The 14,555-nt window shown below is 44.5% G+C and overlaps 1 protein-coding gene across 1 annotated transcript; it reads right to left on the bottom strand.

The window, feature by feature from the left end:
* Window positions 1-1,793: 1,793 nt before the first annotated feature.
* LOC310964602 (ras-related protein Rap-2a-like) lies at window positions 1,794-14,240 on the bottom strand. Its single transcript, XM_083937791.1, has 2 exons — window positions 13,559-14,240; window positions 1,794-3,005 (listed from the first exon to the last, which is right to left on the bottom strand). The coding sequence occupies exons 1-2, from the start codon at window positions 13,870-13,872 to the stop codon at window positions 2,768-2,770; spliced, it is 552 nt and encodes a 183-aa protein (XP_083793917.1). The 5' UTR covers window positions 13,873-14,240; the 3' UTR covers window positions 1,794-2,767.
* Window positions 14,241-14,555: the final 315 nt, after the last annotated feature.

The following is a 14,555-nucleotide window of genomic DNA, read 5'->3' as shown; positions in this document are numbered from 1 at the left end:
AACAATTTTTTTGTGATGTGTCCGAAAAGGAGTGGGGAAAATTATACACTTTTCCCACACATTTTCCATAATAAAGTGTTACATTAAGTTACAGTTTCATCTGTTATACATGTATTATAATTTTTTTTTTAAATTTTATTTGTTATTAATTTTTTTCTCCAAACTCAACCAAGTTTTGTTTAACTTTACTTAACAACTATCTTAAAAAATGCAAATATATTTCTCATATATTCCTATCAAATATATATTATAATGTCTTATGCATATTTATATAATTCAATCAAAAAATGATAAACGTGTCGATTTATTTTAGTGTCCAAAATGTAAATTCATATTCTAGTTAGAGAAAAAAACACCAGTACCATTTACGCCACACTCCCTAACATAATAGCATAATACATCTCTGTATAATACTTATTTGATATTTCTTTAGGCACTTGTACTAAAGTTTTGATATTTATTGCGTCCCTCAACAATTTATTTCTGAATTACCTCAGTGTTTCCTAAGTGTTGAGAGACTGTTGCTCTTATGCTGATTGGAGGGAATCCAAAGTTATGATCTTGGCTCTCAAGTCTCACATGTCCCCAATTTCATCCCCTAATGGACTCTAATGGCACTCAGAACTTGACGAATGCTCGTTGGATTTCGCGGGACCAGAATCAGCAGTAAGTGTTGGCACTAATGGCGGCGGCAGAAGCAGCAAGACGCCTGGCTGGGGAACGCAGCCGCAGGACCAAAACATCATAAATCATCTCGCCGCTGGCCAAGATGGAGCCAGATGACGGCTAAATAGCCAAACTCAGAGGTTATTTTCACAATGAGCGCAAATCTAATGGCCTCTGGAGGTTACAGTAAAGAGGATCTCACTTCAAAGTTGTAGATGACACTGATACGGAGCTGTTTGAATATTAAAGGTCCCATACCATACTCATTTCCTGCTTCATACTCCTATTTTGGGTTTGGAAATTGAATGTTTTGAAACCTCACAGTATTTATACAGCACTAATAAAACCAAAAGACATGAAAATCTCTCTTTTTTACAATAAGGAACCTTTAAATAAAAACATAACTCATCTCATCTCATCTTCAGCCTTGTATCCGGGGTCGGGTTGCAGGGGCAGCAGCTTTAGCAGGGGACCCCAAACTTCCTGAGGCGTTCCCAGGCCAGTGTGGAGATCTAATCTCTCCACCTGGTCCTGGGTCTTCCCTGAGGCCTCCTCCCAGCTTGACGTGCCTAAACGATGTCATCACATATTTTGTGTCAAGCGCGTTAGGTCATCATCTGAAGTAGCCTCATAACTTATCTCATCTAATCTCATCTTCAACCGCTTATCCGGGGTCGGGTCTCGGGGCAGCAGCTTTAGCAGGGGACCCCAAACTTCCCTTTCCCGGGCCACATTAACCAGCTCTAACTGGGGGATCCCGAGGCGTTCCCAGGCCAGTGTGGAGATCTAATCTCTCCACCTGGTCCTGGGTCTTCCCCGAGGCCTCCTCCCAGCTGGACGTGCCTGGAACACCTCCCTAGGGAGGCGCCCAGGGTTCATCCTTACTAGATGATCCTGAACCACCTCAACTGGCTCCTTTCAACACAAAGGAGCAGCGGCTCTACTCCGAGTTCCTCACAGATGGCTGAACTTCTCCCCCTCTCTCTAAGGGAGACTCCAGCCCCCCTCCTGAGGAAACACACTTCGGCCTCTTGTACCCGCGACCTCGACCCGCAAACTTATTACACAGAAAAAAGATTACTCAACAGTAAATAGGCGTGACACGTTTGTGCATAAAGATTTATTTTTTTGTTGAAAATAAGTGTTTCTCACACTGAACCACTAACATGTCTGACGTGACTTAAGATAAATGAACAATACACTGACACTGAGGTTCACTTCATACAATGTAACAAGGCATTTGTATCATCTGTAAGGTGTAAAGACAAGTGTCCGTATGCTTCAATGACTGATTGATTGTTTGATCAGTTGATTGATTGATACTGTCTCTTTGGGTGAGATTGATTGTACTCAATGTCGGCGTGACAGTACAACTCCATGCACACATCATCCACAGCATGTCGACATTTGGGATCTTCTCCGTGAATTTCCCCAAAGGTGCAGTTTCCTTTTTTTTTTTTTTAAACAATCGTTCATCTATTCATTCATTCGTAGTTAGGCGGGCCTGCTGTGAAATTGACTTCCAGTAAGACTCCTTCACAGTGGTGTTACTTGACATCCGTAGGGAGAGTTGGTGATTGGTCTTGCCCTTGTCGAAAAAGCCCCCCGAAAAGTGCAACAAAGAGGAAAACACGAGCAAAAGAAAAGAGGAGCGTAAAGCCGCGGAGCACACTGCCACCCCTGCTCGGAACTATGGCCGGTTTCCCAAAAGCGTTATGATCCTCTTTGTCGATGGCTTTTTAAGATGGTTTTGGCACCGTGCTGCCTTTGGGAAACCCCCAACGTTTGCTCCTGCTAATCAGGACGAAGGTGACGAATGCGGGAGGTTCAAGTGTTGTTGGAAAAATCCACCTTGTGTCCGAGGAGTGATGCATGTTAAAATGAAAACTTCCCCCTAACCTCCTTTGTCTACTTCTGCTTCAGGAGGGATTTCCTACTATTTTCGCCTAAACTGCTAGATACAGAAAGCAGGTAGAAAGAGTTTTAGTTACAGTGGATTTTCCCTTTAAACCCCTCCGACTTCAATCTATCTGACGTGAATTCATTTGCATTCTAATTTCTACTAACCCTCCCTCCCGTCCATCACCCCTCCGGCGGGCTGCTACTGTACGCTGCAGGCGGGGCAGCAGGCCTCTCTCCGGTCCGGCAGAGGGCAGAAGTCCATCTGCCTCACGATCTCGGCGAAAAGCTCGTCCACCATGGTTTTGCTCTTGGCCGACGTCTCCATGAAGGGGCAGCCCCAGTCCTCAGCCAGAGCCTGGCCCTCGCTGGGGGACACTTCCCTCTCCTCCTCCAGGTCCACCTTATTACCCACCAGCACCACCGGCACCTGCTGATACCTGGAAATGAGAAAGTAATATCAGAGGAGTTTACATCTCAAATGTCCTGCCTCCTCCCCCCCGCTGGGTGTGTTTTGTTACAGGCGGAGACGACAGGAACTTCCTGATACCTAAGGGAGAAAGCGAGAGGGAAAGAAACTCAGTGACAGCATGTGTGTTTGTGTGTATGTGTGTGTGTGTGCGCATTGTTGGCCTACATACAGTATTTGTTAGATGCTGAAACAATAAGGGGTTTGAACAATGCACAATGGAGCAAGAGGAGAGGGATAAACACAGCTACATTCAGCTCCGGCTTCCCAGGAGGCCTCCATCACTCCCCGGGTGTCTAATATCAGTAGGCGGTCCCATTAGAAAACTGTCATCACGGGGAAAAAATGACACGGCGCGTTGCTCTATTTATTCCCGGGTACATTATATGTGCGTTAACACTGGCATGCAAGCTGTACGTTTAATGGCTTCCACTTCTTGTTAGCTCTCCACGTTGCATCGGTTCCATCGTAACAGTGAGCATGTCTTAACGGATCAAAAGCTTTCTTCCCCCAGCGTGTGGCTCACGATCCTGGTCCTCTTCCATCCATCAATACAAAAGAAACCAGGCCGGGGAGAGTAATGCTATAGGTTATTGAATAATTGAATAAAGCTAATGTGCTGCTCTCACATGGGGAGACATGCACATCGGCCTTGGTAATAACTGTTTTCCATTTCTTTTTTTGTTGTTGTTATGCAGTAAAATATCATGCACAGTGTAAATATTTCAGTGGACACCGGTAATATATGAAGTTTAAAGGGTCACTTCACTCAAATCACAGTAAAAGGGACTTGGATTTAGTTAGGTTAGTTTAGTTTTAGTTTATTTCGAATATGTGAAAAAACAAAATTTTCATACATTAACGGGCAGTCATGAAGAAAAGGGAAAAAACAGAGAGAAAAATAAATGTACAATCACAAAGTAGAACAAATTAAACTGAAAAATATAAATTCTGATTACATAATTTGTGTAAAGAAGTGGGAAGAAGTTTAAACTTATTTTATCCCACCCCTTTTTTAATTGCACTTAAAGAACATTATAAAACGCGTAGCTCAAATCGAGCAGTCCGACTGGTTCAAAGTCATGGTGTAATAGCAACACACAACAGCTATGAGGTCTTATTCTTTTACACAGTTCAATATCAGTCCGTGTCTAATAAAAAAAAAAGCTTCCCGGCCGTCATACAGCCCTGTCCGACGGGGAACTGAGGCCAGCATCCGTGGTCTGTTCAAAGCCACCAGACTCCATTGACAAAAACAGTCATTTTAACACGTAGAACACAGTGGCTGGTCTACCGCAGCCTGCATTGGTTTGTTTGTGTTGTTGTGTGACTTTGCTGGATGCTAGCTGAAGGCTACGTTCCATAGCAACCACCTCAGCATATGCATTTGATTGGAATGTGTCTGTAACTTTCACGTCGCCATGCACGATGACCGTTTTACAAAAGCAACCCGGCTGTTCAGTGTGACGTGACACCCTTTCAAAATACGATTTCCAGGTCCAGACGCTCCGTTGAAACAAAATAGACACAACGGCCGAACAATTACGATCACCTCTCAGTTGGACATCGTTTTCATCCATAAGAAAGAGGTAAAATGACAATTACGTTGTGTTTAAAAAACTCAGATCTGTTCAAACAACGGGGAACACGGCACTGCAGATCTGTAGAAATATGAGGCTTGGGCCGCCTTGGATCCAAAATCCTACTTTGAAAGGGCGTTACATCACGACTTAAGCCGGATAGCTCACTTCAGGCCGTGGTATATTGTGATTTTATCACAGTATCATTATCATTGGGTTGGGTATCATTGGGTTGTGGTTTGCCACAAAGTTGTTACCCTTCCATCTCTCCTTGATTTCCTATCAACCTTCAGCTGTACTCTCAAATAAATGCAATAAAAAAAGTAATCAAAAAAATAAATAAACCATAAACTAAACCAGGGGTGGGCACTTCTGGTCCTGGAGCGCCACTGTCCTGCATGTTTTAGGTTTCTCTCTGCTCTAACACACCTGACTCTAATGATTTGCTCGTTATCAAGCAGCTGATGCTTGTGACAGGCTTGATTATTGTTAGACTCAGGTGTGTTAGGATCGGGAGAAACCTAAAACATGCAGGACAGTGGCTCTCCAATGCTGGATGCACACCCCTGAACCAAACCAATGCAGGTAAAGTTGGATCTATGGAAGGAAGTTTTGAGAAATGGAAAAGAGGGACTTTTTCTACAGTAGAAATTCTGATAAATGCTTATCCAGAGTAAGCAGTGAGTAAGTGTTGCTTCTGTATGCAAACAGTGAACCTGTTGGGTACAGGACAGTTACTTTGTTCAGGTGCTAGATATTTCATTTCAGCTAGACGTCCGTCATGTGTTCCCTGATTAAATAACTACAGCATGTCAATTACAGAGGGTATATATTCTCACAGCAGGTAATAGCACAGACCAGGTAATAGCCTCGACCATCACTCCTTCCTAAGTGCATCCCGAGCCCGGCTTATTGATCTGCTGGTGCTATTGAGAAATGAGCTCTTATCTACAAATTGGTGGCCTGTTGCCACGCTGCTCAGCCGGGAGAAGAGCTGAGCAGCGTGGAAAAGAGCGGGCGAATGTCTCACTGAGCCAAAGAGGGCCAGGGAGCTGGAGGACATGTGTGCAGGCAGCAGGGTGGAGGACACTTGAGCACCTGCTGGAGCTGCTGAAGTGCCCTCACAGGCTTCAAGGGTGCTGCTCAGTGACGGAGCCTGACCCCCGACCTCCCCGAGAGAAAAATGCAAATTGGAAATTATTATTATATAAATAACGTCATCAACTTCTTCCCGATTGGTCGACAAACACGCTTCAAGACAGTGAAGCGGAGAAAAGTCAGATGTTCCTGCAGCGTGACATTTTCTCTCACAGCCACAGCGCTGTACACCACACACACACCAACACACACACACACACACACACAAACAGCAGCTGACCTCAGCAGGACAAGCATCTCGCGCGGCCTGTGTGTTTGGAAAGCTGGAGTCTAGAGGGTGTGAAGTGTGAACAAGGAGAGCACCATGCAGACAAATGCAATGTGACAGCCTCGCAGGAGAAACTCTATATATAACTACAAAGACACAGGGAGAGCCAGCTTCTCTAGGGTGGGGAGTTTGGGTAGAGAATGTTTGTTGCGGCATCAAACCACCGCTCCCTCCTCGCCAGATGAGGAGAAAGTGAAACTGCTCAACACAGTTGGAACAAAAGTTGCCCCGCGGGGATTTACAGCATGATATCATGTATCATTGCAGAATATGTCACTCAGTGTTTGGGGCTAAACGCTAGAAATACTTCTACCTACAGTATAACTCTTCACTAGGGGCTATGTTTAGTCTTCTGACTGTGATTTAAACTTTTAAAAAATATACATTCTTCACACTATGTTATCTTTTGGATGGGAAATACAATTGTAATTATTATTATTACAATATGATGGGAAGTTTACTTAGTAGTATTTCCATTTAATGCAACTTTATACTTCTACATATTTCACTAACTTACATTTATTTTACACATTCAGATTTATATACTTTATATAATAAGTATTTTTATAGATTAAATGATCAACTGCACGTGAAGTCAGTACGATTAGTTCCACCTCGATCGGCTCCAACATTAAAATACTGTTTATACGTCCAGTCTTTATAATTAGTGCTTTTATTTTGAAACTTTAAAGCTGCACGGATCAAAGTTGTATTTTAACAATGAAACAAAAGTGACACACCTCAGCTTTAGAAAGCCCTTCACCTCATTGTTCTGGTTTTATTTTGGTTGAGTCTCACGGCTCTCATCTGGCAGCTGTTCTCTGACAAAAACGCTCCGATAAACCCGCTGTACGCAACCTGCCCGGCACCAAACAACAGACACACAAAGTTAGCAAATAAATGCTAATGTTGTGTCACATATGTGTAAATATGATGCGTAAGTTATCAATATGTTCTACCTCATTAGATTTTACTATTATTATTTTTATTATTATTTGTTTTGTTTATGCTGTATTCGTGTGTGTTTTGAATTGTGCTATGTCAAAGCACTTTGTTAAGAGCTGTTTTAAAGGTGCTGTACAAATAAAAGTTATTATAATATATTATTATTATTATTAGAAATAGGTGATATGCCGATTCATTCATCTTCAACCGCTTGTCCCTATTGGGGGCGCGCGCGCGGGGGGGGGGGGGGGGGGGGGGGGCGATCCCAGCTGACATCAGGCGTGAGGCGGGGTACACCCTGGACAGGACGCCAGTCTATCACAGGACACATAGAGACGAACAGAGACAGACAACCATTCACACCTGCACGTCTTTGGACTGTGGGAGGAAACCGGAGAACCCGGAGAAAACCCACACAGACACGGGGAGAACATGCAAACTCCACACAGAAGGACCCCAGCCGGGATTCAAACCAGGAACCCAAATAAAATATACATATTTTCTAATGCAGGCCTTTCTTGTGAGGTGTTTTCTGAAGTAAATGATATGGCTGCTTCTTAGAGACTTTAAATAGAATTTGTCAAATATATCTTTTTTTTTGTTAACATGGTTTTGTGACAGATGTATCACAGATGTATCACTGTTCCCCTGTAGCCATAATCCCAATTACCAACATTTATGTTCTGCATGAAGTGCTTTTACTCGACACAAATATAAAACAGGGGAAAACGACAAACATTGCCGACTTGTTCCTGGTCCAGCACAAGCGTTGGCAGCCGCATACTACGGGAATTATCTTCACAGTTGGAATGTGTTTGGTTTGTTTGGCTCAAAGTCCCAGCTGTGCGAATATGCAGCCTTTTTGTTTCTCACTTGGAAGAGGAGTCATGTTGGATTTAAGGCGCAGGCAACAGAAGGTGGTTGACGGCCTATGACACCAAACAGAGATACGGAAGTTCGAATCTGTATGGAAGTCGTCGAGAAACACTTCCAGAGAGCTTCCACGCAGAAAAGTGCTGAGCCCCACTCTTTTTCTTTAAAACCATCTGTACATCCATTTGTGAAAAGCCGCTGCAGCGTCCTCATTAATGCATGTGGAATCTTGATGATACACAAATGACCTTTACAGCACACAAAAAGCAGATACAGCCATTTGCCTCAGCGGGGTGTTGTTCCAACTGCTGGGGGGAGAAAAAAGGCAAACACGAAACCTCCCACGCACAGAGAATCAGTGTTTATAAGTCACATAAAAGATGGACTCTACATTTTCCACTTAGCCTCAGGGTATAACAGCCTTATTAAGGCTACCTGCTGTGCTAAATAGCCACAGTGACTTCACTCACCCGCTTTCACACACATTCAAATTACACAAAAACAGTCTCCAGTGCGAACCCCCCTAAACCCCGCAGCCGCCCCCTTTGCTCTCTGCATCTGCTCTTAATTAGCAGTTGGAGCAGCTACACCGTGTGACAGCCAGCCTAACGCGTGTATCTGTTTGTACAACCAGACAGAGGATCACAGAACCTATAGTGCCTACGCTGTGTTTACTCCCGACGGGTGTTACTTGCTGGAGAACAAAGCTTCTATAGATAATGTTTTGCAGCGCCGTGCATCCCGGGCTACACGACGAGGGGAGCAAGGACACGAAACAACACAACCGCAAAGCATTCCTGACATAAACAGACAAAGAGAAGGCCTGCACGGCAGATGGGAGGAGGTCTTTGGAGTCTTTCTTTTTTTTTTTTTAGTTTAACGAGTAAAAAGCTGCATTTCCATCTTTTATGGCGCAGTCCAACTCCTGGAGATGATCTTATTTTCTTTAGTGCAGATGCAAAGGCAGTATAGGCAGTATGGGAGTAGACTGAACTAGTTTTAATTCATTTTATTACTCCCGCTGCTCTGTGCAGTTCTAAGCCAAGAGGATCATTCAAAGTGGGAAATAAAGAGGTGTAAAAAAGAAGTTGCGTGAGGAAACTTAAATGTTATTAATGTTGCAGCAGAGTCCGTTCTTAATCCCGCCTACAAAGCTCTGGAAAGCTTCTAAGGTCGTCTAAAGTAGCAATTTTTGTGCATTTTCTGTTCAAACAGAAGAAAAAGATCCTCTATTTTTTGCAGAGGGCTACTTTTACATATACTTATACATGTTGTTTTATACTAGTATTGTATTGAAGTTTAACATCCTGGCATGGTGACAGCCAACTTCCTGTAATACCAGACTACATACTTATTTTTGCAATATTCCCATAGGATCCCAGGCTCACAATCGCTCTCTGGTTTGCAGCTCTGCAGTTTGGCTCATGTAACTGTGGGAAATCCCAGCTACAGATCAAAGCAGTGTCACTTTTCCTTTAAGGGATCACAAGACAAATCTGAGGGTCACAATATGATTAGTAAGCTAGGAAACACACACGCATGATGCTTATTTTTGCTTTTAATTGTGACAAATGTCCCTCCTCAGCACTCTTAAACAGTCTGGGGAATGAACATTGTTGCACCTCAGTGATACATTCAACCTGTGACAGAGAGCTCCAAGTCAGCCTTGAGTGTGATAAATGCTAAGGAACGGGGAAAACACTTAACACACCGACAATGAGCACTCCACTGGTGGCTCCCCTCCGCTCGTTTGAAACCAAGTTGGTTGCTTAACAACACTCTGCTGCTTGATGGCGAACGCTAAAAGCCCGAGGTCAGGAAGTTGCTTTGTACCTACGCGATAGTGCCCCCTGGGATACGTAGTTTTCTTCTCCCCACCCTGTTCCCACTCAGCGGCGCGTGATGCTCGCCTCCTGCTATTAGACACAGCATCGGTGCAGCGTGAAAACGTGCTTTGAACGCGCCTCCTCCTCCTCCCGGGGGCCGACACTACAATAAACCTTCACATGCAAGCGAGGAGATTATTAGATAGCGAGGAGGGCTACACCCAGATGTTGTTTTCGCAGATAGCAACCGACGTGAGGTTTATTTTGTCAGTCCAAGAGGGTGAAATGCGTCAGAGACGGTGCGTTCTAACTAAAATATCCATCAATTATACACATATGTAATGAAAAGCACATCATTTAATCATGGCGGAGTGTCTAATTCAGATTTGCCGGAGCAGTCTTTCTGCTGGAAGGAAACATAAGCATTTGTGGAGCAGCTGTGCCGAGTGAACATTACTTACTTTTGTCTTAGCTGCCAATCACTTTAACATGACAGTGCTGTTTTAATTGAGCTCACATCTGCTGCTTTAAACTATTAAAAGTGTCCCACCCACTGATGTGATCTGCTAGTAGCAGAATTTGTGTCTCTTGGACAGAACAAGGTCTCTTATGCTAAGCTAAGCTAAGCTAACTGGCTTAAATATTTACAGAACAAGGGTGGCATCAATCTTCTCATCTAACTCTTGGCAAGAAGGTGAATAAGTGTATTTCCCAAAATGTCAATTACTCTAAGTGCATTTCCTGTTTCCCACTGCACCGCCCCACGCACAGGCCATTACAAGCGAGCACGATGAAGGTTGCATGTGGACCCCATGACACTCGCACCACACAGAGCAGTCACGTATAGGATCCCACTTCTTTCCCATGCATCCCCCCCTCCCCCCTCCCCTCCATCCCCCCTGCATAAGCATTCGGGTTTATACGTCTCCCTAATGGAGGCCTGATGTCTTCTTGGCTTCCAACTCAACACAATCCCATTAAGTTCTGGTGAGTGGGCACATACTCTCCATGTGGTGCTTGTTGCTGCTGCTGCTGCTGCTGCTGCTGCTGGCTCAGCAAGAAGTTTGGGAGGTGGGAGGCTGATCTCCTGGAGACAGCTAATGGAGACCAGGAGCTTGATTGCGTTGCTTGTTTTATTAAGTATGGACACCTGGTGGATGTTTGCATATGTTTAAATGACCAGCTGAGCCTTTACTATCTTTAAATTAACTGATAGGGATATGACATGCACTGTGTGATGATAATTTCCCTACGAAATATGATGTTTTGTGTCCGTACAGAATGTTTTTTGGGCTGAAAATGTCCCGTTGTCAGGAACGAGACGCAAAGGCAATGCAATAACAACATACAGTAACTATCCCTACTTCTAACCCAGAGCAGTGTGACATAAAAGAATGAAATATTTATAGGCATACACTTGAGGACAGCGGTGGCTGGTGCAGCGTAGGCAGCCGCATGGGGCGGTCGGCTGGCTAGAGGCGGCACAGCAGTTTTATCCATCATTATGTTTTTCGTTTCAGAGGAGTTCCCTCATGCACTCGCCCCCCCCCCCGCTGCGCCGCGTCAGCTGTGACGCTCTCCTGCTTCCACTCGGCCTGTGACGTCTGTACCGCGGGAGCATACGGTTCACTCCGGGGGGATGGAGGTGAAAAGCACTGCACCAAACTATGCAGGTTAAGTTATGAATTAGTATTACCCACTGTGCAGTTAGGTAAATAAATGTGGCAAGGCATATTTTACTGAGGAAAAGCTGCACAAGAGGGAAGACTAGTAGGAGTAAGACAGCGCGAGACATAAGATGAATAAATCAGTGTTTAGACACACAACACACTCCTCTGTGGTCAGTTTACCATCCGTCCGCAAAAGTCTTTTCGACTAGGATCACGAGAAAAGCTTTTTACACTGACAGCAAACCAGCAGGTTAAAGGATGATTACGCCTTTTTACAATTTGGCAACCTCACCGTGACGACACGGGAGGGAACAGATCACCATGACGTCACTGAGAAATCACTTCCGGGTAGACAACTGGCGGTTGATTTACATTGCTGAGAATGAGCAACAGCAAAGTTATTCATCATCTTCATCCGTAATTGTAACATTTAAGTGCAGTCAAACAGACGTCTGACCTATCTGGTGTTTGTGCTGTGCTTATTTTATGCACTGTGTTGTTCTGTTATCTCTTTGATGAACATAATCTAGCGTTAGGAATGATGACGTCTCACCACCGGTTGGACCGACTGCGTCAATTTGTCTAGTTTGATTGATGTCCATCAAAGTTTATAGGCGGACTCCCGACTTATTATTCTCACTGTTCAACTCCTTCCGCATTAAACTACGCAAATATGACCCAAAGCGTGCTCAAACGGACCCTTAAAATGACCACAAATGCACAGACGACGTAGATTCTACTGTGCAGGCAGTTGTTTCATCTCATCGTACAAAATACTCCAGGAGCAGAAAAAGCATTTTATTCCAGAGTCTTTGAAGTCCTGTGAGATTTGGGGGAGGGAATCGACCGATATGGATTTTTTTTAGGGCCGATGCCGATACTGTTTTCAGACCGATACTGGACTGATGATTCTCTTGAGCCGATATTTGGAGCCGATACTACTTTTTTGCTCCCTCAGTTTACATCGTAAAGATTACACAATGATAACAAATGTTACGAGTCTCGTTTTTTTTTTTAAAGGGAACGTTTGTTGAACTTAAATAAGGCGTCTCCAGCAACACGGAGCTGCCTGTGGACGCCTGTCTGTAAATAATGCTGGGAAAAACGGTGAACGCAGCATCCCGCACTGACCGATACTAATACACATAAAAAACGCAAATATATCAATAATATCAGCGGCCGATGGATCGGTCCATCACTAATTGGGGGTCTGTAGAGAGCCCACCATTGTACTACTACGCCCCATAATTGGCCAATATACAAATATGATGTATCTGTGGCTCGCTATCCTGCAAATCAAACCTTATATCTCAACATAATGGCCTCTTAAACCCCGAGGCCACCAGAAGGTCCCAAATTGACTGTTTTTTTTTTTGGTAATCTTTCAGCATCATTATGTAAAACTGAAATCACTGACATGGCACCAAAACAATTACACATAATCTGTATAAGCCCTTATAACGTTAAGCTGTTAGAAATAAGCAAAACATGTTAACTAGCAGACTGTAGTCAGCTGTAGTCTGTCAGTGTCATTAAACACATGAAGGGAAGCTCGAAGCCAAATCACCAATATGTAACGGCCAAAAATAAGGATCAGTTTTCCTTTCTCTCCCTTTGTGTGTGTGTGTGTGTGTGTGTGTGTGTGTGTGTGTCTCCCAGTCGTGAGATGAGCTCAGTGGATTTGTTGAGTAATGGACTGAACTGATCAAAGCCATCCAGAGTTAGTCATCTGTGAGAGACAGAGGATATCTAACCCAGTGAGAGTTGAGCGGGCTGATATATGACAGGTGAGCCGCAGCCGGGCCTCTTATGAAGAACATATGAGCTGGTTGCAGCTTCTCACGCAGCGCTGGAGGGGATCCAGAGAGGGGAGGAAGAGGAGGGAGGCTGAAAGGATCTAAGCTTGGGATGATTCCTGGGCCTAATTGTAAAAAAAATACATCATACATTCAATAAAAAATCAAAATCAAAGGGGCCCTAGGGAGGTTCCTGGGGGTGCTCCAGGGAAATTAGGATATTAAGTGATTTTATTTCACTATAAATCATTAGATAATGTTAAAAATGAGTATGGTGATTATAACTTATTGGTGCCCCCAGGATGTGGCTATATACTGGGCCTAACACACAATGAATCCTTATTGCATCAGAATATATATTATTCTAAGACAATGGGGCTCTGTATAATAAAGCGGGCATTGTCTCACCTCTTCACCCTGATGATCTGGTCCCTCATGGGCTTGATGTCCTGAAAACTTTGCTGGTTGACCAGACTGTAGACCAGGATGAAGCCCTGGCCGTTCCTGATGTACAGGTCCCTCATTGAGGCGAACTGCTCGGTGCCGGCTGTGTCGAGGATCTCCAGCACCGACGGAGAGGAGTCCACCTCGATCTCCTTCCTGTAGAAATCTTCAATGGTCGGGTCGTACTTCTCTATAAAGGTCCCGGTGACGAACTGGACCGTCAGGGCGGACTTCCCCACCCCGCCGCTGCCGAGCACCACCACCTTATACTCCCGCATCGCGCTCCCGTGGACTTAGATCCGGCATGCAGAGAATAAAGTGTCGAGCAGCGGATCAGAGACACGCATCCCCGTGCACAGCAGTCTAGACTCACAGCACAGCCATGACACAGTGACAGCCTATGGTGAAGGAGATGCTGTTGCAGTCACAGGCGGGATGCTGGAGCATTTAGCCCGGAGAGGAGCAGCCACAGCCTCTACTGACGGATTCCCACGCTATCTCGCAGGGACACCAGTCCAGAGGCATCCATAATGCAATAAGGCGTCGGAGTGGTACAAATAAGATCGGCTATAATTAGAAACAACTAGACGGCACATCTTTCTATGTGACGACAAGACAGAGAGGCTAACACTGCATGTCTGTGCACAGCGGGGCACAGTACAGTTAAAGGCGAAGAGCCCATTTATCCCGAGGAAGAAGGCTCCGGTGCTGGGAATCCACGCCTCTGGAGTCGGTGCATCCACTGGATGTTACTATTTCCTGGCAGATATGGGGGGTGATCAGTGCCACATAGTAACAGTGGAAGAATAAGATACAGTGGAAGTGTTTGGGGCAAAGATGTAAGAGAAGCAACCTTATAATAAAGGGAATTCAACGACAATGCAATTGAAGAAGGAGAATTACTTTATTCATCTGGGGAAATTTAAATTTTTTCACTCTTATTATTAATCATGTTACACAC

This window comes from Echiichthys vipera, assembly GCF_963691815.1.
Source record: "Echiichthys vipera genome assembly, chromosome: 23".
NCBI classification, from domain to species: domain Eukaryota; kingdom Metazoa; phylum Chordata; class Actinopteri; order Perciformes; family Trachinidae; genus Echiichthys; species Echiichthys vipera.
Note: the sequence above shows the minus strand (reverse complement) of the source record. Positions and strands in the feature narration are given on the sequence as shown.

Coding starts and splice junctions, on each gene's coding strand:
- LOC310964602 (XM_083937791.1), bottom strand. CDS start 13,872: ATGCGGGAGTATAAGGTGGTGGTGCTCGGCAGCGGCGGGGTGGGGAAG. Junction 3,006..13,558: donor CAGATCATCAGGGTGAAGAG/GTGAGACAATGC, acceptor TCTCATTTCCAG/GTATCAGCAGGTGCCGGTGG.